This window comes from Tiliqua scincoides, chromosome 6 (assembly GCF_035046505.1).
Source record: "Tiliqua scincoides isolate rTilSci1 chromosome 6, rTilSci1.hap2, whole genome shotgun sequence".
NCBI lineage: Eukaryota > Metazoa > Chordata > Lepidosauria > Squamata > Scincidae > Tiliqua > Tiliqua scincoides.
This window is the reverse complement of record NC_089826.1, coordinates 70,483,814-70,506,629: the sequence shown is the minus strand read 5'-3', so window position 1 is coordinate 70,506,629 and position 22,816 is coordinate 70,483,814. Positions and strand designations below refer to the sequence as shown.

General features: G+C 43.0%; 1 protein-coding gene across 1 annotated transcript in view; it reads left to right on the top strand.

Moving 5' to 3' along the window:
• The window catches only part of LIMCH1 (LIM and calponin homology domains 1), a 204,773-nt gene that overhangs the window by 165,899 nt on the left and 16,058 nt on the right, over positions 1-22,816 (top strand). The window contains exons 15-25 of the mRNA XM_066632917.1: positions 869-1,138; positions 2,452-2,487; positions 6,623-6,752; positions 8,241-8,398; positions 9,151-9,559; positions 11,360-11,578; positions 14,887-14,956; positions 16,714-16,880; positions 18,183-18,288; positions 20,457-20,485; positions 20,841-20,924. Of these exons, the coding sequence (XP_066489014.1) occupies positions 869-1,138; positions 2,452-2,487; positions 6,623-6,752; positions 8,241-8,398; positions 9,151-9,559; positions 11,360-11,578; positions 14,887-14,956; positions 16,714-16,880; positions 18,183-18,288; positions 20,457-20,485; positions 20,841-20,924 (1,678 nt within the window). The remainder of the gene's footprint in view (positions 1-868; positions 1,139-2,451; positions 2,488-6,622; positions 6,753-8,240; positions 8,399-9,150; positions 9,560-11,359; positions 11,579-14,886; positions 14,957-16,713; positions 16,881-18,182; positions 18,289-20,456; positions 20,486-20,840; positions 20,925-22,816) is intronic.

Here is a 22,816-nt window from a genome sequence, read left to right as displayed (position 1 = left end):
GGTTGGTTGGGCAGTGAGTTGGCGACTGGCCCAACCAGTGATTTCATAGCTGAATAGGGATTTTAATCCCTAGTGCTAGTCCAGCACTCTAACCATTGTACTGGCTCTCCATGGGTCCAGGATGGAGAAGAAAGTCAGTCTTATGACCATATAGCACCTGCTGGTTGATTGTGTGGGAGCATGCTGGTGAATTTCAAAAGGATTTCCCCCCCCCCAAATTACTTTGTGGTGGAGCAGGATGACAGAAATGCATACTGTGCATACTGTGTAAATCTATGCTGTGGCTCCATATTTTCTATAATTCTCTGCATCATTGGTGGGTGACCAACTTTTTTTACAAGTATGCCACAATTCCAAAGTATGACTGAGCTGCTCTGTCATTACATTTGGAAGTCCTTCCACTAAATACCTTACTGTGGTTTTGCTTCTAATGTGCTGAGTCGGGGAGCAGGCTGCAGTGCACTGAGGGAAGGGCAAGTGGGGTGCAGGCTACGCTGCAGCAAGGCTCATGGTCCTCTTTTATTGTTGGCTTGCAAAGCCCCAATGCCTGGGTCATCTGTGGCATCAGTAAAGCTGTGGGCCACCCATGGTCTGTCTACTGTGGGAAAGGCCTGCCAATGAAACAAAACCTAGTAGCCTTCTGCAAAAAAATAATTTGCTGTCGTCTTTAGGTGAAACAATACAATTTCTGCTGTCGGACTAGAGGCGCAACATGACAAACAATTATGTTTGTCTTCAGCATTGCCTTGCATGCTTGTGCATATGCTTGCATATTCCTGCTTGTTACCCATTTCTAGTTGATGCAGAGGATAAGTTGGGCATGTGTTGTGCATCTCCTTGCCAGCTAAAATAGAAATTACTCTTTTAGCGTTATTGTGACAGACATAGTAGTTGCTGAAAGTCATCCAAAGCTGTTTGCAGAAAGCCCTCAAAGGCTGACCTTGCAACCTGAATCCAAACTGGATCAAGACATGCTGGAGAATCTGTGTCTAGGACAAGAGGATTTGTCTTCTGCTGCTCATGGGAATGCATTTGATCCCAAACCAGTCCACCCAGACACAGGAAATTCTGAGACACAAGAAAGTGTCGAAAAAAATCACAAAGAATGTTCATCGCGAGAAGATGAGCATACACAAATGTGAGCTGTTGTGTGATTCAGAACTTGCATCCTAAATCGCTGTGTGGTTACATACAGAATGCATTTTCGTGTGCATGTTGAAAGCAAATATGTTTTGTTCTCGCTTGACTTGTTTGGTTGTGAATTAAAAATCATGTGCACTGGTAGTGTCTCTTTTCAACCTAATGAAGTCTTTGCAAGCCATACCTTTTTTTTCTTCACCCAGAGCAGTGGCATTGCTAGGGGGATGCATGAGGTGCAGGTTGCATCAGGTGACATTCCTGAGGGGGTCTACACCACTACTGCCCAAAATTTTTAAAATCTTGGTATTTTCAAATAATACCATCATGTTATATATCGTTTGATGCGTATTTTCTTGCAGAATGCAATGGAACAAACCACATTGAAATATCTCTATTCTTTCAAAAGCTATAGCCAAAAAACCAGCAAGGGCAGGGCAATGGAGCATCACCATGCCCACCACTTGGCATTACCCTGCCCACTGCATGGGAGGAAGTCCATCATGGGGGTGGCACACCGATCTCCCCTGCACGATGACCCAAACCCTGGTGTTGCCACTGACCCAGACAGAGCTTTAAGATTATCAACAAAATGGGGTAAAATGAAGGATACCCACTGACAAGTCTTCTTTTGGAAGTCCACAAGAAATGTGTGCCTATTCAGTACAAATGTAACATTTGACTTCTGTTGAAGGTAATGGAATCAGGGTGAATGAGTTGTGAAGTTTTTCAGAAATAAGGAGAGCAGAAACATCAAACATGCCAAGTCTCAATGGAAATATTCACCTTACTCTCAGCACACAATGTGTTAATTTCCAATTTCTTTTTTTCTACTGCAAATGGTGTCCCACAGCCTCTTGTGTGCATGTTATATATGCTTTGTGTCTTTTTAATGAAACTTGATTATTGCTCTGTAAGTAGTTGAAATACAACTACTCCACCTCATAAAAAATCACCTCGTAAAGCAGGGTACACTTTTTATATTGGCTTTTTAAAAACTATTTCTTAGGCATAGTTTCATGGTGTGGCTCACTAACAGGGTGTTCTGAATTTTAAAATAGTGTTTTTGCACTGATTCTAAAACCCGTTGTCATTGTGTAAAGAGTTATTAAAAGTTATTGCACTTTGCTGTTTTGAAATGTAATAATGTTCTTTCTACAATCTCGTCTGATGGAAGCAGTTGAACTTCAAATGGAAACCTATTTGCTCATGTGTTTTTCTCTGTCTCTCTCTGCCTCTTCTTCCTCCCTTGCAATTGATGCTTTTTTCTCTCCCCCCCTCCCCAAGTCTCTAATTTTATATTTGGTTTTATAGATTCGGCTCCAGAACTCCTGTGTCTGATGACGCAGAGTAAGTTGTTGTGTGCTCACTGGGTTGCTTTATACAATTTAAGCTGCATGCTTCCCATACTTTTTACTAATTTAAAATGCAGCTGATACACCATTATTAATTTCCATTGTTCTAATGCAGAGCTGTTTGAAATCTATGTGCTTGAATTCATATCACTGTGGTGATATGTGCTCTGTTGCATTGAAGCAATAATTGTCAAGAAAGCTGTCAAGCATGTCATTGCTGCTGTAAAAGACTCTCTGTTAATTTGTAGTGCAATCTTTTAGCTCTGTGGACCTCAGGGTGCTAACCTGCTGTAACTGCTGTAACAAATTGGAATGAGAGCCATGGAAGGCTCCTACAAATGCAGACTGGGCCTTTGGAGTAGAAAGTTGAGTGTATGTGTGTTGCAGGTCACTAGTGGTTGAAATTCAAAAGCCCAAAGCACAGTTAAATAAACCTTTAAGGATCTCTGAAGATCAAATTAAACATGTCACGAGTTCCAAGTTCTCTGCCTCATTCAACAAGGTTTTAAAGAAACTGAGAATCAGCTTTATAGGTCATAACTGAGAGTGGAGGAGCATTGGAGAGAAAGCTCACTGAACCCGTTCCCTTCCTGTTGGTAAGTGTTCAAGCCCAGTGAGCTGCCTAGGGCTGTGGGTACTCAGAGCCCTCTGCAGAGTATAGGGGTGTGCAAGAGGGACATGTGGTCAGGTGAGGCAGAGCCTCCTCTGTGCTGTCCTGCTCCAATGAAAGTGACCTCAGAGCCTCACATGCCTCCAATGGAAATAGCCTCATATATACAGAGAGAGACTAGGGCTTGTGGCAGCGAACACTTGGCCTCACCTGTGATTAGGTATGAGTCTCCACCCAGTTTCTGAGTGGTCGCATGACCTCCTAGCAGGGGAGGCTGACTGGTCATTGCTACAAGCTCTAGTCTCTTCAAAAGACTCTCCTTGTCTCTCAGAGAGTCTAGAGCTATGACAGATGAGAACTCAGCCTCTGCTATGATTGCACAGGTGCTGGGGTAACCCCATGAATGCCTTTTGGTGTGATATTATTATATCACCACCATACTTCCAGGTATGCCTCCCCAGCCTTGGACCTCACTGCACATACGGATGTGCAATATTAGCCTTTGTTATAGGCAAGACATTTTGAGTCTCTCGGCCTGGCATAAATACTAGGGCCACAGCATAAATACTAGGGCCACAGCCTTCTGACTGCATCAAGTCAATGGAGCAGCACTTTCCGCTTGTTGCAGTTCAGGCACCATCTCCAGCCTTAGTTTTGGTTCCAACTCAACATCTCTGACCGTAGGGCCCTTTGCTTAGAATCCTCACTCCAGGTCTGTCTCAGGGTGCCCCCATCCCTGGCTGGCTGTTTATCCTTTTGCATCCAGCACTTTGTCTAGGCAGAGCCTATTAAGTTTGGTAATAAACTTCGTTTGTTTTCTAGACTTCCTCTAAAATTGATTTGAGAGACTAATGTAGGCATTCATTAAAACAAAATTCTCCTTTACTTTAATAACAAGGCTGCTTGCTTGTAAATTATGAAATCCCAAAGAGAAATATCCAACCCTCCTGACTTTTTGCAAAGGTGTTTCATTGTTTTCCTGTAATATTACATCATTTTAAAGGACTAGTGCTTATGAGCAAAAATGAAAAGTTACAATAAAAATCCCTCACATAAGCCCCACAAGAAATAATTTTTATAACGTACTGAGGAATGCATATTTCACTGCAAAAAAAACTGACCTCAGACTTTGCTGAAAATTTTATTAAAATCACCATTTTTATGAGAAGGAAAACTGTGGTTTAGGGTTCTAAGGCATAATTTAGGCAATTCTGAGCAACTCACACTTATAAGTACGAAATTAACTATGCCAGTGCTTCCCAAATTCCTACAAGGGAGATAGGAGCACTGTAGGTTGGGGGAGGCGGGAAAGCAACTACGCAATCTCCAGGATGGCGCTGCTGCTGGGGACTGGAGGGTTTTTTTCCCCCTTACATTCCTGCAACCAGCACTGCAGTCCTGGGGGGGTCTGGCGGGTGCAGGGAGCCCTCTGCAGAATTCCCCATACCTCTAAACCTGTAGTCGTATCCATACCACAAATTGATTTTATACCTGTTGTGGCTTCTCTTATCAAACCTGGCAGCATTATTGCTTCAAAACATTTTTACATTTGAATTAAAAAGTCACATCGATGTCCCTTTTCTGAACTGTAGCTCTGTTATTTTGGTGATACCCACAGATGAAGACTGGAAACAAGCAAATCAATGTCCTGCTACAGGAATGTGCTGCCCAAAGGGACAAAGTGAATGGAACATTATTTTTAGTTCAGTGTTTTGCCACAAGCTTGAAATTGGCCTCTTAGTGGCATTGACAGTAGCTCAGAAGAGCTTCCATATCCAAAGATCCATTGGGAGGATTCTTTGGCCCTCTATCTACTTATACGAAAAAGGCCAAAAGCTTAAAGATTAGAGATAATGGATATCCCAGAAACACAGTTTCACCTTTCTGCCCTATTGAGATGAATAATCAGTGACCCACCCTATAATAAGTTTTCCCAGATATATTTCCTTATATATATTTCCTTTATATTTATTTATTTATTTATTTATTTATTTATTTGTCATGGACACACCTGACTAGAGTTGATCCTGTTTATACAAGATGAAGCAAATACTTTTTCATTTTCTTAACTTCATTTCCATCTAAAGGTTACCAGACATGTGGTGTACATTCTGTAAATATGTCCTGAAAGAAGCCAACTATGTATCCAGTCTTTGAGTTGTATGATGTGCTGTGCTTGTGACATTTTTATCTTGCTTAGTGTTAATAACCAACCTTTAACCTCATTGTGCAAAAGAGATGGTTATGGCAGAAAACAATTACTGTTGCTTGTCATGTAATAATGTATTAATAAGAGTTAACGGTACTCTGAGTTTCCTAAACAAAATAACAATAAAGTCACGTGATCATATGCTCTGCATGCGCACTTGCCATAGGTATGGCTCCCACAGCTAATTTACCATTGGCAATATAACCTGCATTATGGGCTAGTCTCTACCTCTCAACTGTCTCTCATTATTCAGGAAACCTGAGGTTTCACTTCAGTTGTTTCAGAGTAACTTAATTCATTCAGCTTTCATGTCTAAAATTTAGACCTGTGGTTTTCAAACTTTCTACCTTCAGGAAACACTCTCCACATGTGCTGAAGAACCCCTGAGCATCTTTCTCAGAACCCTGTGCATACCAGATAATCCTGGGGTATAGGACACACCTATTTATTTTTCATATTTTTATACCACCCTTCTTCCAAAGAGCTCAGGGTGGTATACATCATTCCTCCCCTCCTTTTGTGCTCACAACAAGCCTGTGAGGTAGATGAGGCTGAGAGTGACTGGCCTAAGGTCACCCAGGAAGCTTCATGGCTGAGCAAGGTGACTGGATTGTCCAGGTCTAACTCCCAAACCACTACACTGTCCTAGCTGTCTTGGTTGGTGTAGAACACTCACCAGACTGCTCCAAGTCGCCCCATCACCCCACAGAAACTGAGAGAGGATCTAGAACATGTTCAGCCCTCCCCTTGTTCGTGCATTGCAGGATAAGACCAACAGACGTGAGGAAAGTATTTCACAGGAGGAATTTTTCTGCCTCTATCAAACTTACAACGGGTTCCTTGATTACAAGCTTCCGAGGAACACAAAAGAGTCCAGAAAACAGTTTGAAAACTACTGGCATTGATAAAGCCATTAGTGTAGGAATAGTTTAGGAACAGTTGATTACTGGTTCATATTAAACAAGGGACAGTTGAGACTTATGGCTTATGGCACTGATGTGGGTATTGAATTAGGTTGAATTCAAATTAGATGCCAAGTGTTGGGACATACCTCCAGCTCTTCTTTTAGTATTACTGGAATGCATCATAAATCAGCAATCTGCTTATACATTACACATAAGGGAAAATAGACTTTTGACATGGTGGGCATCTAGTCCAGGCTGCTCTAAGTTAATGAATTTCAGAACTTTTCGGAGGAGGAGAAGCATTTAATTTCACTCTAGCACCCTCCTGTGGTCGAAAAATTCAAAGTCTATGAGCAATCGCACTAGATTACTCCCGTGCTTATTGTTCTACCTTTTCCCCCTTCAGGAGCATGAGCATGTTTGACATGAGATGTGCAGATGAGGCTTCTGTGATGCAACCTCACAGCAAAGCTCGCCATGAAAAGCTGCAGACGATTCACCACCAGCTGAAAGAAGATGAAGATCGATGGCAGGATGTGAGTATGAGAGGGTCGGACTGCTGCAGGCACATAAGCCCCAGCTCTCTCAAAGCACAGTTTTCTTTGAGTGCTGTAGTAGCAAGGCTTACAGAAGCACTTTAAGACTTTTTAATTTGTGTACATGGTTTGCAGCCATCCGGTTTGACCAGTAAATCTCATGCCAACTCCTCAGGGGAATTTTCTGCCCATCTCTGTGGTTCCTAGCATCTCTCTGGTTAAGGCTCACTTACCTGGCAGTGAGCCTCCTTGAACTCAAGGGGATTTCAGAATAGACATGCATACGATTGAGCTGTTAGACTTTTGGTTACAGAAGTTGAATGCATGCCACAAAGGTACCAAATGTTGCCTCTCTGTGTTGAACTCACGAGGTGTCATTAGGCAACTTGCCCTCTCTCTGCCCCAGTCCTGGATTTTTAATATGGGGAGGATGATAATAGTGGACATATTTTACCAGATTGTTATGGATTATAAGAAGCACTTTGTACATTTGAAATCTCAAAACAATTGCTGTGAACTATTATTAACTATTAAAGGTACAACTGCCAGAGCGGCAGACATGTTTGTTTATAGCAGCAAAATCAACAAAGTGATAACTTCTTAAAGAGTAACACAAGGTTCAGTCCAAATCAACTTTCCAGCACTGAGGTAAGGGCAATGCAACTCTGAGATCAGGGAACAAACACTGCCTTACCTTGAGGAGGCGGTGTGACTGTCCCCCAACTGCAGGATGCAGCCCATGCCCCACTGGCACAAATGTGCCAATGTTGGAAAGTTGATTAGGATTTTATTTTATTTTAATAAATACATCATAGTCCTTGAAAGCTTATGCTACAGTAAATAATAATATAATAATAATAATATACAGTATTTATATACCGCCTTTCTTGGTCTTTATTCAAGACTTTATTCAAGGCGGTTTACACAGGCAGGCTTATTAAATCCACGCAGGGATTTTTACAAATTGAAAGAAGGTTCTCTCTTTCAAGAACCACCACATTCAAGCTGTTACACTCCGATCTGGTTTAACATTCTGGCCTCCATCCTCCCACGCTCCGAGCAGATGGAACAGCTCAGCTGCAGCTTGCCAGCTGCTTCAAGGTCGCACGGTGCCGGTGGCCTCGAACTGGCGACCTTGTGGATGTTAATCTTCAGGCAAATGGAGGCTCTACCCTCTAGACCAGACCTCCTGCCTCCTGCCTAAATGTGTCAGTCTTTAAGGTTCCACAGGACTTTCTGTTACTTCTGTTAAAGGTGCAAGAAGTCTGTGCTTGTCCTCTGGTCACCATTTTTCTCTTAATAAACAAATCAAAAATCTAAATGAAGAGAGCAAATGATAAGATGGTGAGTGCTATGGTATGAGTGCTATCCTCTTATGAGTCTTTCTGATTCAGAAATTGAAGACCAGTGGCCTGACCTAGACTGTCTCACATTGCTGATTTTCAATATTTTTACATGCTAAGTATGGTATTTTTGTTCCTTCTGCAGGATTTAGCCCGATGGAAAAGTCGTCGGAGAAGTGCTTCACAGGACTTGTTAAAAAAAGAAGCTGAGAGAAAGAAGATGGAGCGTTTGCTGAGTGGAGGTGATGGGACCAGTGAGAGAAGGAAAAGCATCAAGACTTACAGAGAAATTGTGGAAGAAAAGTAAGTTCTCTTAAAGAAACAAGGTTACACAACACTGACGTTGCTGCTTCTTTTAGTCCAGGAGTGGCCAACCTGCAGAACTAGTGGTACGTGGTCACTTCCTAAAAATGAAAAATTGCTGGTCACTGCTGCAGCCTGAAATGGAACAGGCCAGGAAACCCTTTTCATTCAGATTCTGGTGCATTGGGGGGAGGGGGGGCAAGTGACACTGGCTGGTGACCCTGGGAGGCACAGCCGGGGGGATGACAACACACTCTGCTGCCGCCTCAGCTGTACCCCCTGATGGCCATCTGCTTCCCCTTCTGGAGGCCTTCTGAGGGCTCTCCAGCCCTCAGAAGGCCTTCTAAGGCTCCGGAAGGTGGTTTCTTAGAGAAACCAGAAGCAACATCTTCAAGCCCTTAGAAGACCTTCTGAGGGCCAGGGAGGCTGTGTGCAGCCTTTCTAGCCCTCACAAGGCCTCCAGATGTGACTGGTGGAGGGAGGTTCCTTGCATTTGGGGGGGGGGGGAAGAGCTGACATTTTGTGGTCCTAGTCTCAGGCGGCACAGGGTCAGGATTGGCACTGCTGATGTCAGTGTGAATTGGGTTTCATAAGAATATGGTGTGAACTGTGGAGAAGAAACTGGTTACTATTTTGCTTAGACCCATTGCAAACTGGGTGTGAGTTGTGCCTGCTCTCTTTTGGCCATATGAACAGCTATGCTAGATATTTATCATGTGATGGCTATCTTGCTTCTATTATATGCAAAACAGAGAGAGAAGAGAGAGAGAACTGCATGAAGCATACAAGAATGCCCGCTCCCATGAGGAGGCAGAGAGTATTCTCCAACAATATATTGAGAGATTCACAATTAGTGAAGCTGTCCTTGAACGCTTGGAGATGCCAAAAATTCTGGAGAGAAGCCATTCAACTGATCCAAATTCATCGTCCCCGCCTAAAGATCCAAATCCCCTGAGATACTTACGGCAACAATCACTCCCTGTTCCCAAATACACTGCCAAGGTAGAAGCAACCATTGTTCCCACCAGCGGATCAGAAACCAGCACTTCAACAGGCTGCACCTCTCCAAACAAACCTTTCATCTCCAAGGCGGTGCCTATGCTGACCCCCAAGCCTTACTCACAGCCCAAAAACACACAACAGGTTTTGAAAACCTTTAAGGTAAGTTGAATACAGTACCATCGCTGGGGGGGGGGGGTTGACTAGGGCGGACTGCTCCAGGTGCCCCGGGATGGGGCAGAGGGTGATGGGTGTGTTGCCCAAGCCCCCCACCAAGTGGAGCTCCATGCCATGTTTGGAAGCAGAAGGGCCCACTTTCCCACTCTTGAATCCAAATGGCTGCAAATTGCAACTTCATGGAAGCAATTTGCTGTGGCACAATGACATACCATGATCACTTCACTGCCAAACTACTTCTGGGTGTTGTGTTTCATGCTTGTGCATTAGGCATTGGCAGGCCCAGGCCCACCACTGGCTGCCGCACCCATTGCTTAGCACAGTGTGTAAGCAGGGTGTTGGCAGTGAGGGTTGTGTGGGTGACAGCCACCCCAGGAGAAAACATGCTGAAAGCTAGCATGAGCTATAAGGACTCCCCAGGAGTAAAACAGGCATGTTGAGGGGCTTGAGAGGGTGTGGTACAGTCTCACGTCATAGACTATGCTTTGAAGTACTCGTACTTATGCGCATAGGAGTCTGCCTTTTACTGAATCAGACCAATGTCCCATCTAACTCAGTATTGTCTACACTGACGGTGGCACTCCAGGGCTTCAGACAAGAATCTTTTCCCAGTGAACCTGGGATTGAACCTGGGACCTTCTGCATGCAAAACAGGTGGCCTACCACTGAGCCATAGCCCCTCCTCTCAAAAATGTCCTTTGTACAGCAGTGTGGAAGCTGCTTACCTGCAACTTCACCATATGCTGGTACTGTAACATTTAAAGGCCTGGAACTACATGAGTTGAAGTCAGTTGTGTGGATCCTTCCCACCCAGCAATGTCTTTAATGTCTTCTGGGTGATGGTTGTGTGGGAAGGACACATAGAATCATAGTATGTTACTTACTGTTGGAAGGGACCTTGGAAATCATGGAGTTCAACCCAACTACATTGCAGCGCAGGCAACTGCTACACCATCCTTGAGAGGTGTAGCAGTTGCCTGCGCTGCAATGTAGTTGGGTTGAACTCCATGATTTCCAAGGTCCCTTCCAACAGTAAGTAACATACTATGATATGGTGGCCATTCAGCCTCTGGCTCTACACATGTGGAATGTCCTTCAGTCACAATACAGCAGCATGGGATGAGGCCACAGTTAAGCAACTCCGATGCTGCTGCTGTAATAAACATGGGTGCCTGAATAGCACTAGAATGACACCTGAACTACATGTGGATGCCATGTGGATGCTCTAGTTTGGGTCTTATTTTTACTTCCATGCTACAGGTTCATGGGGCCCCAGTTACAGAATGAGTAATTTGGGTCTCAGTGTTTTATGTATGCTGCACTCTGCTGCAGACTCTGGTACTACAAGACATATTCTTCATTTCTTCTCAAAGTTAACAAAGGTTCCCTAGATATTTCATTTAATTTATATCAGTGTTTCTCAAACTGTGGGTTGCGAGCCAATTTCAGGTGGGTCCCCATTCATTATAGTATTTTATTTTTAATAGACTTGATATTCCCATGGTATGTGACTGCATTTGGGGATATGTTACAGACCTGTACTTCTAACAGGCAACTATGTATATGCTTTTAACAATGATAGTAAATGGGGCTGGGTAAGTATGGGTAGGATTGTAGCCTAGGAAAGTTTAAAAATTTTCCTGCTTGATGATGTCATTTCCGGTCACAACATTTACTTCCAGTGGGTCCTGACAGATTCTCATTCTAAAAAGTGGGTCCCGATGCTAAAAGTTTGAGAACCACTGATTTATGTGATTCATTTTGTTCTAAAATTTTGCCCTGCAGATAGATGGAAAAGTCAGCATGAATGGAGAAGCCTTCAATGGAATGGAAGATGAGCAGGAGAGAGAATCTACAGCACTAATATTTTTCCCTTCGCCAAGTCAATCGTCCAAAGCTGACAACGTGGTAGAAGTAGATGGTGCCTCAGAGAAGCAAGATTCCACAAGCACTGAGCTTGTCCTGAAGAGGCTAATTGAGCACAGCAAGCACAGAGAGCAGACTGTAAGGACAACACAGTTGGGTTGACCTTAGGCTTTTTCTTGTGTGTGGGTGTGTGTCTTTCCATGCCGTCTTTGTAAACGCATTTCTGGTGCCCTTTCAATGATCTTCCAAACATGTGGAAGCTGCCTTTTTGTGAGCAGATCCCATGCAGTTGGGAGACTGCCTCAGGAGTCAGCTACCATGGGACTGATCACTTGGGGCTAGGGAAAGACCAGTGTGATTTGGCCTGTCCACATGGTTAAATCATTTTCAGACACTAACTCAAATCCTGGTTAGTTGGTTTGCAGCATTGCATATATAAGGACAGAAAAGGAATTTGTGATACAGATGGTCAAGCTATTACTGGCTGAGAATACTTTCCGTGGAGAATGTGGTTTGATTAACTGTAAGGACTTTTAGCTGTAGTCTAAACACACTTAACTCAGAAGTAGTATCTCTGATATAATGGGTTTATGATTAGGGTGTTAGTCTTTTTGAGGCTTAACTACCTTCTGCATTGGAAAATGGTATATGTTCTATACTCCTAGTCCTTCTCCAGAGATTTTCACTTTAGTCTGACATTGTATGTTGCACAGGCTCAAGAGGCTCTGATATTAATATGTATTGGCAACCTTCAGTCTTGAAAGACTATGGTATCACGCTCTGAAAGGTGGTTCTGGCACAGCGTCTAGTGTGGCTGAAAAGGCCAATCCGGGAGTGACAATCCCTTCCACACCGGGAGCAAGTGCAGTCTGTCCCTGGTCTGTCTCCCTGGCTATGGGCCTTCCTTCTTTGCCTCTTAGCCTCAGACTGTTGGCAAAGTGTCTCTTCAAACTGGGAAAGGCCATGCTGCACAGCCTGCCTCCAAGCGGGCCGCTCAGAGGCCAGGGTTTCCCACTTGTTGAGGTCCATCCCTAAGGCCTTCAGATCCCTCTTGCAGATGTCCTTGTATCGCAGCTGTGGTCTACCTGTAGGGCGCTTTCCTTGCACGAGTTCTCCATAGAGGAGATCCTTTGGGATCCGGCCATCATCCATTCTCATCTTCGCTCACAACAGGAGAGGAAACAGAGCGCTTTCCACATGCGCTGCCTCCGACGCATCCTCGGCATCACCTGGCAGGACAAAGTTCCAAACAACACAGTCCTGGAACGTGCTGGAATCTCTAGCATGTATTCACTGCTGAAACAGAGACGCCTGCGTTGGCTTGGTCATGTCGTGATATTAATATATTCATTTCAGATCATGAGTTTTTCACTTTACTGTGCTCAGTGTTGCTGTTAAACTTTACATATGTTACTATTGATTCTCCAGCAGGAGGTGAGGGGTAACTCCAATAAATGGGGGGAGGGGGAGAACTAGACAGGAAAAGCTCTCAGTAAAGTGCTAGGAACCAGCTTATTGAAATAGAAATTAGAGCTTCTGCAGCCCAGTATATTTTTCTTTTTTTTAATGCTTTTTTTGTTTGTTTTTTAAAAAATCATACAATCTCCAGAAGCAAGATTAGTAAGACATACGTTTTACATTGTATGCTTTCTGCTTATGGATTTTGGAGATAAATCTGCCTGTAATTGCTTATTTTTTCCAGAGATGAAAAATGTTTCCCTGCAGTTTGTTGAAAATGTTTTGCACCTTGCTTCTGATTCATCACTATATTTTGCTTAAAAGGAATTTTTGAGGTAGATTTGGGGTCTCCTGCAAAACACCCAAAGAATTATGAGAGAGTCAAGACTGTTTTTTGTTTAACTAGCAAAATTTCAGCGCAGGACCAGAATGTACAAATCTAAAGTTTTCACCAGTTTTGCCTACAGTGAAGGGCTGAGGTGAATGGAGATTCCTACTTGGCTGAAACTTCTGAGGACTTTTGAGAGAAACAAAATATTTTGCTAAGATTAGCAGAGTTTCTCCGGGGGGGGGGGGGGAGAGAGCTGGGTTTCCACATACCACCACACTACTTGGTTTCTCATTACTTTATTACTTTATATTTAAAGACTTGGCAGCATATTATGTGAACTGATATTATTGAAAAACATAGTGTTTATGGCATTATTATTATGATGAGATTTTTGCACAGTCAGGTAGATGTTATTGACTGGTTTGTTTTATCCAGACATTGAGTCCTTCCCAAGGACCTGGGATGCCTGGTTTTTATCCTGTTTTGCTATTATAAATATCATCACAAGATGTAAGCTGTTCCCAGTAAAGCTGCTTTTTATAGTTGGTAGATGGCAATTTCTGTGGCCCCAGTGCTGTTCAGGTGCTCTTCAAAGTGTTTTGGAATGGCACCGAGGCCGCCAATCACCACTGGGATCACTTTGATCTTTTCCTGCCACAGCCTTTCAATTTCTACTTGTAAATCTCTGTGTGTTTTTTCCCCAGCACCTTTTCTTCCACTTTGCTATCCCCTGGTATTGCTATATCGATGATTTTGACTTGTTTTTCTTTCTTCCTGACTACAGTTATATCTGATGTAATGTGCGATAGATGTTTGTCTGTCTGTAGTAGGAAATCTCTGAAATAATTATTATTTGGAAATATTATTATTATTATTATTTGCTTATATATTGCTTTTCAACAAAAAAAGGTATCAAAGTGGTTTACAGAGAAAATCAAATAACTAATGGCTCCTTGTTCCAGAAGGGCTCACAATTTATAAATGCAAAAGAATAGCAGTAGACAGCCTCTAGAAAAGACACTGCTGGGGTAAGGAGGGCCAGTTACTCTCCCCCTGCTAAATAAAAGAGAAGCACCAACTTAAAAAAGTGCCTCTTACCCAGTTAGCAGGGTTCAAGGACTGTTCCCCCAAACCTTTACAGTCATTCTAGGAAACCCAGAAGGCTGAACTGGATATCAAGGTGTGTAGTTATAGACTCCAGGCCAAACAAAGGTTGAAACTGGGTTTACACATGAAACTGGGTTTACGCATGCCAATTACTAGAAAAAAAATAAGAAAATGTGACATTTTTTAATTGGGGGTATGAAGATTATCTTATACTGCACATTAGCATTCTGCAACCTGGTAAAGGAGTTTGTGGAGATTTTTTTTTTGGGGGGGGGGGGGGTTCTTTCAAAAAGTTTTCACAACCCACCAAAATTGGCTCATGACCCACTGATGGGTCCCAACGTACAGTTTGGGAAACACTGCAGTATCGTAATTCACTATCTGTTGGAAGTCAGTAGATATTTTTAAGGACTGCTCTGCAGTAAGTGTCTTAACAGTGAGCACCCAGGCCACTCTGAATTCAAGAAGCAGATTCTGCCATTGCATTAGAAAAAAAGCATAGAGTTAGTTCGTCGTATGATTTGATAGTAACATTCAGTGTTCTCTGCAGGGCTCCTTGATCGAAGAAGCAACACAAGCCAACCAAAAAGATGAAGCAGATTCAGAACGAGTGTCTTCAGGTTTGTTGTTTTCTAGAAGCATCTTAGCCAAACCTGCAAGTGTTTTCTTTTCCAGACTGGTTCACACAGGGCTCCAGATTGCAGGGCCAGCCTTCTCATGCAGCGACTTAAAATGATCAGGTGGAGCTACAACCTTACAAGGGCTGCGAATAGATAAGTCCCCAGCCCATCTGTCCACTGCCCTCTCCAAGCTGCTGCTCACTGGAGACTCCAATTCTCTTCCGGCTTGCTGTGAGGCTCCAATCACTTCTTCTTGCCTACTTGGGCTTATGAAGCACAAAATAGGCAGAGAAAGATGATTTGGAGCCCACCCCTTTTCCCTTTACTTACAGTGAGCGCCATGTGCAGCACTCACTACTTTGTCCTACTCCTGTTTGGGGGATGCTGAGGATGCTGGGTCTGCAGCCTTCCCTGCTCCCATTCACTTCAAGGAAATATGGCATGAAACAGGGAGGTTGTACACCACACTTGTTGTAAGTAAATAGGCTGGGAGCATGCCACTTTGCTCACTGATCCATGGGGGGTTCTGTGGGCATGACTGCATTTACATGTAGAGGCAGCATTCAGGGTGGGATCCAGGCAGCACAGAGGCACACACTTCCCTTGTCAATCTCTCCACACTGGGGCTTGTGGAAGTTGGTCTTGAGCTCCCATATGGGAGAGCGTTTAGTGTGAACCTACCCAGAGGAGTGTTTTTTCCCCCAAAACCAATGGATGCAAAATAGCTCTGAAGTCATGTATCACAAAAACTGGTTTTAAAAGCCATTGCTAATTAAATTACAGCATAATCCTGCTTATGTTTACTCAGAAGTAAATTCTAGTGAGTTCAGCTGGACTTATTCCTATGTAAGTATAAACAGGATTGTAATCTTAATTTTTTTAAAATTTAGAAAACATTGCTTACAACATAATATACATTGTTTATTTGGAAATAAGTCCAAGGCATGTTTAGTATTGTAGTCCTCAGTATCCAGTATACCCTACATAAAATTAGGGTACAATTGGGCTGAAATCATATTAGGGTACAATCAACCCTACATATTAACATAAAATTAAACACATTATAAGCTTGATATTTATTTTTTGCATGGTTAAGGCTGCAATCCTATCCACACTTTCCTGGGAGTAAGCTCCATAGACTTGCTTCTTCTGGGACTTACTTCTGAGTAGACAGGCATAGGATTGGGCTCTTAATTGCATAGTTTTTTAAAAGTCTTGATTTGTTGTATTCACTTTAAGCTGCAATCCTATAACACTAACCTGGGAGTAAGCCCCATTAGACTCAACAGAACTTATTTCTGTGTAGACATGCCTAGGCTTGTCCTATTAATTGATTAAGCCATCAGATCTGTACAAGTTTGCATGTGAATTTAAACAAGCTCTTTTAAAAGAAAGAGATGTGCATCCTATGACACCACCTTAGACAAGGTGTTCCTGTTCCCTTCTGTGCAAGAATGGACTGCCTCTTTTCAGAGTTCACCCTTTTTCATTAGTTTTTCCAAAGTAATTGTAATCAGAATAATAATGCAGCATTTGAAAAAAAATATGCTTCCTACTATCTGGGACCATATTTGAGTCAATTAATCTAACTACTTAATGGACTTACTTCTACAGTCCTTGTTAGCTTTTGCTTTGTGAGTGAGCGAGCAAGTGATAAAATTTAACATCTTTGAAACAATGCTGCAATTCTTTGTGTTATTTAAATACTATATTTGAGGACTTTTAGTCTTTTTATTTCTAATCGGGATTTTCTTCAGACCAGAAAGAAGTCTACACCACAGTTTCCTGTGCCAGCCCTACAGTGGCCACTATTGAGGTCTCCTCTCTTAGTAATCATTCCAAGGAATTGGGTTCTTTTAATGACAAACAGGCGAAACCCGAAACAGGGCAACAGAAGAATGCAGAGACACCACCTATCCAAAAGGTACCATGACACAGTAAAGCATATGGCCAATATTGAGGTGAAATGCAACATGTGCAGCTTACTTGCAAATTCTCTTTGCATCATATGAAAGTGGAAATCTAGGGAGAAGTGTGTGCTCACTAATTTCTTCTCGCAAAGCGAAAAATGTCTCCTCTGCTTTTACTGGTTCTGGCTTGCAACTAGGTGGAGCAGAGTGACATGAGAGCCTCACTCACACGTTCTAATGATCACACCATTTAGGGCCAGTCAACATGTGACATTAAGAAGTGGACTAGAAGCAGACCTTTTATCTGCAAAAATTGGCTGCCAGAGGAGGGGAGATCCAGCCCAGGAGTTAGTATGTGTGTGTGGGGGGGGGGGAGTGAAGGGGGGAGGAAGAGAGAAAAGGGCTCAATGTTTACTTCCTAAGCCATTTTCACACCAAAAATCCCTCATCCCCCAAAGAGGCAGTTTGCTCTGATAGCAGTTAGGCTCCCCCACAGATGAAAGAACTGCTTCCAGCCACTTCTATGTTAAGCCTATCTGTTAACAATGGGTTTAATTCTGTAGTTTGACCCCAAGTCTAGTATGACAGTCTAGACTGTCCTCTGCAAGAATGCAAACATCAGGCATAAGAGCACAGGAAGGAGGTGATAAGGCAAATGTGAGCGATAATGAGCAATGCAAATTTTTGTGTTGTCCCTTCCTTACAGTGCAATCCTATGCTACAGCCCTTTCTTTGAATTGGTCAATTTGGCTAAATTGGGCCTCTGCAACAGGAGGGGCCCTGCACTGGGCAGCAAACAGAGCACCTGCAGGCAGCACCTCACTGTTTAGCCGATGCTCTGGCATGGAATCTTCCATGCCAAGGCATTGCGAGGAGAGTATGGTGAGTGGAACACTGCTGCTGAGTGGCCCTCCCTCCTGCTCAGCCCTGGGTCTGATTGGCTTGAAATTGCCCCCCCCCCCCCGCAGTTGGCAGTGACACCACTGCTGAGAAACCTTGTTGCTGCTGCTCATCCTGGTGAGTAGGGGTCCCACGGGGGTGGGGGCCCTGGAAAAATGATTTGTATATGGCCCTGTGGCTCCTAAGGCCAGCCCTGCAATTTGGACAGAAAAGTCAGAGTGTAAAGAAGTGAATGAATGCCAGGAAATCCCACAGAGCAGCTCTATAGCCCAACCTCCTAAATTTATCCAGCTAAGAAATTCATCAGTGGTCAGCACAGAAATGACTAAGAGAGGATATTTTCTCATAAGCTTTTCTGATTGTGCTTTGTTTGTCTTATCTTGGTGCTGATTCTCTTCTTCAAATAATTGGCCTAGGTAGTGACCTTGGAAGCTTCTGAGCAAGATGGAGGCATTGAACTTCCATTTCCGAAGACAGTACCTGGAACGAACCAAGTGATTTTGCAGAATTCTGCCCCAGGAGGTAAACAAACAGGAAAGGTTTTTTTTAATTATTTTTTTTATTAAAGATATGCAGGCCTCAGTGCAACCTTAAATGTTTGTCACAAAAGTCAGAAAGGTGATTGGCGTGTCACCCCTAGGGTAAAAACTGTTTGATGCTGTTCCTATATTCATAAGCATTTATAATAATAATGCTAGTACACAGGCATTTTAAAAATCCAAATTGCCAAAGAGACTCAAAACATTTTTTTTAGGCTAGTTGTACAAATTGAGATGTACGACAGGTCAGTGCCATTATTCCAGGATGTAGGCTGAGACAGGTTGAGACTTGCCTAACCATCACCTGGCATGTTCATCCTTAAGGTGAGATTTGAACCAGGTTCCACCTGTCTCATAGCTTAAGCACATTGGCCACAGTTCCATACCGGTTTTAGACTGTGATCCACCAGTGTAACCCCTTCTTGCACAATAGCTGCTCCGACTATCACAGCTGGAGATACTGAGCTAACTATTCTGGATCACAGCCTGGTTGTGTCACTAAAGCTCCTGGTTCAGCAATGTAATAAATAGGCAATCCCAAAAGTGAGAATTGGCTCTGCAGAAGGCAAGCCTCTGGGCCATCACTGCATGGACAGCAGAAGGCTGGTGACATGAGCTGAATTATGGTGCTGAGGTCCTGGTCTAGATGGTGTCCTGTGCAGATCGATTGATACATTTGAGAGCATTTAGCCTCTCAAATGTAGAGACCTATTTTCTTTCTTTGTTGGTTTGCTTAGTTTTTAGCCTCCCTTTCTCCCAAACCTGGCTACGAAATATATATGAAGCAGTAAAATTACAATAAAGTCACTTGCAGTCCACTTATGTCTAGTGTCCAGAGAACCGCTGCTGTAGACACTAGACGTAAGAACAGCCCCGCTGGATCAGGCCCATCTAGTTCAGATTCCTGTATCTCACGGTGGCCCACCAAATGCCCCAGGGAGCACACAAGGCAACAAGAGACCTGCATCCTGGTGCCGTCCCCTGCATCTGGCATTCTGACGTAGCCCTGACATTTCTAAAATCAGGAGGTTGCACATACACATCATGGCTTGTAACCCGTGATGGATTTTTCCTCCAGAAATTTATCCAATCTCCTTTTAAAGGCATCTAGGCCAGATGCCATCACCACATCCTGTGGCAAGGAGTTCCACAGAACAACTACACGCTGAGTAAAAAAATATTTTCTTTTGTCTGTTCTAACTCTCCCAACACTCAATTTTAGTGGATGTCCCCTGGTTATGGACATGCCCCTAACCGATCTCCATAGAAAGTTGCAAGGAACCAGTTGAATTTTAAAACAATTCTCTGCAATTCTGTGCGCACTAACTTGGGAGTAGGTTCCTACTGTGTATAGTGTAACTTACTTCTGCATAAACATGCATATAATGGTGGAACTATAAGAGTCTTCCAACTCTCTTGGCTGCCCTCTGTCATTGGGTTCCCTTCACAATGTTGTGTTTTTTATTTTGTTTCTGTTCTGCCATCTACTCTAGAGTCGCCCAACAGCGCCAGTGTTCCACTTAAGATTCGGAACGCCTGGCGGCGCTACCAGTTTTTCTTGCAGTCAGGTAAAGGATGGCCTCGGGTGTGGCTATGTCCCTGCTACTACACTATATAGGTGCCTCTTAAAATGCGTCTTGAAGCATAAGCCGAAATCTATCCATTCTTCTTGTTTTTGTAGAAAGTGCCTATTCCTGTTGCATTGTTGGAAAAGAACATAACTCGATATATATCTGGAAGTTTGGGGATCCCCTCTTTATAAATGTTGGTTTTGCTTTAGAATATCCTTAAGTTCAAACGCATTTCACCAAAGATAGTAACTGAGCACTGGAATGGCATGTTCCCTTTCTCCACATGGCACAATACAGGGAAAAGTGGAAAATAGCACTTAGTTTACTAGTGCTTGTGACCAAAAGCTGTAGCTGTCGATAGGCAGTAGTAACTTAGAGTCCGATATTGACTGATGTTGTTCTTTCTGTCTGTATAGTAGAAGACACTTCTGTTAGTGGAGGCCACAGCTTGTCTCTTTTGATGGTTTCTTCTCTGTGCCTCTTTGTTTTTCACTCACTGCATTTCATGCTAAAGAGACTACCCATGACCAGCTTCTATTTGGAAAAGTGTAATTGTAATTTTGTTTTTCTCTCCACGCAGCGGACATTGATAACAGTGAGAAGGCAAATGTAAGTGTCTCTTTTTTCATTTGTTTTTGTCTGCAGTTATGAAACATGTCAGAACTAGAGACTTCTGTACTGATGTAGAAGTACTGTCTGGGTGCAGGTCCTGGACCATGACAATGACAGAGGCATAGATGTGCAGCCATACTGGATGAGTGTGCAGAAACCAACATGTAATTCTTTCCTTGGAGTGGGGTGGTTGTGAAGGTGTGGACTTTGTGTGTGTGTGTGTTTTAAGGGAATATCTGAAGAAGTGGTCCCAGCACAATGCAACACAGAGTTTTCTATAGCTTAGATAGAGAGGGAGAGAGAGAGAGAGAGAGAGAGCCAAGTTTTAACAGTATTTGTTAACTTGTTTAAGCGTTTTGGTTGCTGGTCTTGGGATCCAGAAGAAGAACGAAAGCGTCAAGAACGGTGGCAGCATGAACAGGAACGCGTCCTTCAGGTACTTTATTTAAGTTTTTGTCACATTTATGTTGTGCCCTTCACAACCAGTCCACTTGACACTGTGAGATGGTATGCCATATCTCCACCCCTTACTTGATAATATACCAGCCTTCTTATCCCACCCCTTACTTGATAATATACCAGCCTTCTTATTCCACTCCCTGGATTAATTAAAAATGGAAGAAGGGGGCAAAGCAAATACTCCACTCTCCTCCATTCCTCCTATTCTGCTTTGTTCTTCCTCTTCCTTTTTTAATCTGGGGAGATGAGCAGTGGAGGCAAGTGGATGGACAGAAGAGGGTGCCACATGCCAGTCTGCTGACCAAGTTGACTGTCTCAGCTGGCTTCATACATGGGGTGGCCCTACTGCCCTTCCTCCAAGAAGCTTAAGGTTGTGTACCTGAGAATATTCTATTGTCTCTTTACAACTTTTAACTTGATACCTCCTGAAATCAAACAGGACAAACCAAAGAAAATGGACAGGGTAATAAATCCACTAAGAGTATGGAATGGTACCATTTCATGCATTAAAATTACCTCATAGGATTTTAAGAGGTGAAGCACATCCGGAAAATGTTAGGAGGAAAGAATTTCATAACTAGGATGGATGTTCTGTTATCCAAGAAAGGCGGTTTACCACTTCAGAATCCAGGCAAGTGGGCATCATGGACACCAGTTTATGGTTTATGACTGACCAATCAGAACCTGAGTTACTGAGGGTCTTTCGAGAATTATACATGTTCAACTTGTAACCTCCTCTACTTCTAGATCTTAAAAGAGCTCCCAAGCAATCTGTGATGGAATGCCCTAATTACTTTTGATGCTGGTATTGGAAGCAGATTGCCTGGGTTAAAACTCCAGGACCCCTAATCCTGATGCCCTTTTGCCCTCATTTGTATTCACACCCATGAATGCTGATACTGGATCTTTTGTCTTTCTCTTCACAAATATGCACAGAAAAATGCACAGTGGCTTTACCCTATTTTCTTTGGTCAGGATGCCTGTGATCTGGCTATCACTTGTACAATTACTCCAAGTAAATGAAATGAGAGCTTTGTGTTTGGATCTCACCAGAGCATTCTCCCAAATAGACATTTTTAAATTACACTTAATTATACATTTTAACAGCACAAAAACTCAACACCAGTGCAAAGGTCATGGGTTCAAGAGGGTTGGTAACCACATACTGTATGCTAGGATTTTTGAGCAATCTATCTCAAACACAGGCAAACTCCCAGTTCACTTGGATTATTTTGCTTGGCAAGCATCTCAGGTTTGTTCTGTTGAACAAAGATTTTAAAGGTTCCTCTTTTGATTCGGAAAATTCATTGGATTGAAGGGGATTTCTTGGAAGATAATCTCTTTTGAGAATAATCAATTATTTGGCTAGTTGTTGTCTTCTCTGTTCAGGACCAATATCTATCTATTTTATAAGCTGACATTGTTTTTCATCTTTCATTTGAATTTTACTGGCAACACTTTATCTTGATTAGATTACTGCCAGAGCCAGTGTAATTGTGAAGGCTAGCTAAATTCAGATGCAAGTTTAGCCAAATGAAAATGCAATGGATTCAGACATACTTAAAAGGGTGGTTATCTCTTCTTAAAACTCTTCTATTTTGTGGCTGACACCAAATATGGACAACCACCAATAGTTGAAATCCACTCAAATTGCATGAAGCTACCATATGGATTGGAGAGAATGATGATAGAGAAGAAGTGAGCGAAAGCAGGGGTTGCAAAGCACTAGGGTTTGCAGGGAGCCTCATCACACTCCTCTTTGGAGCCATTTGGGTGCAAGCAGCTCTTTGGCTGCAAGCAGCCCCTCACACTCCTCTTTGGAGCCATTCCAGGTGAGGGGAGCAAAATAGAGATATATGCTTCCATTTT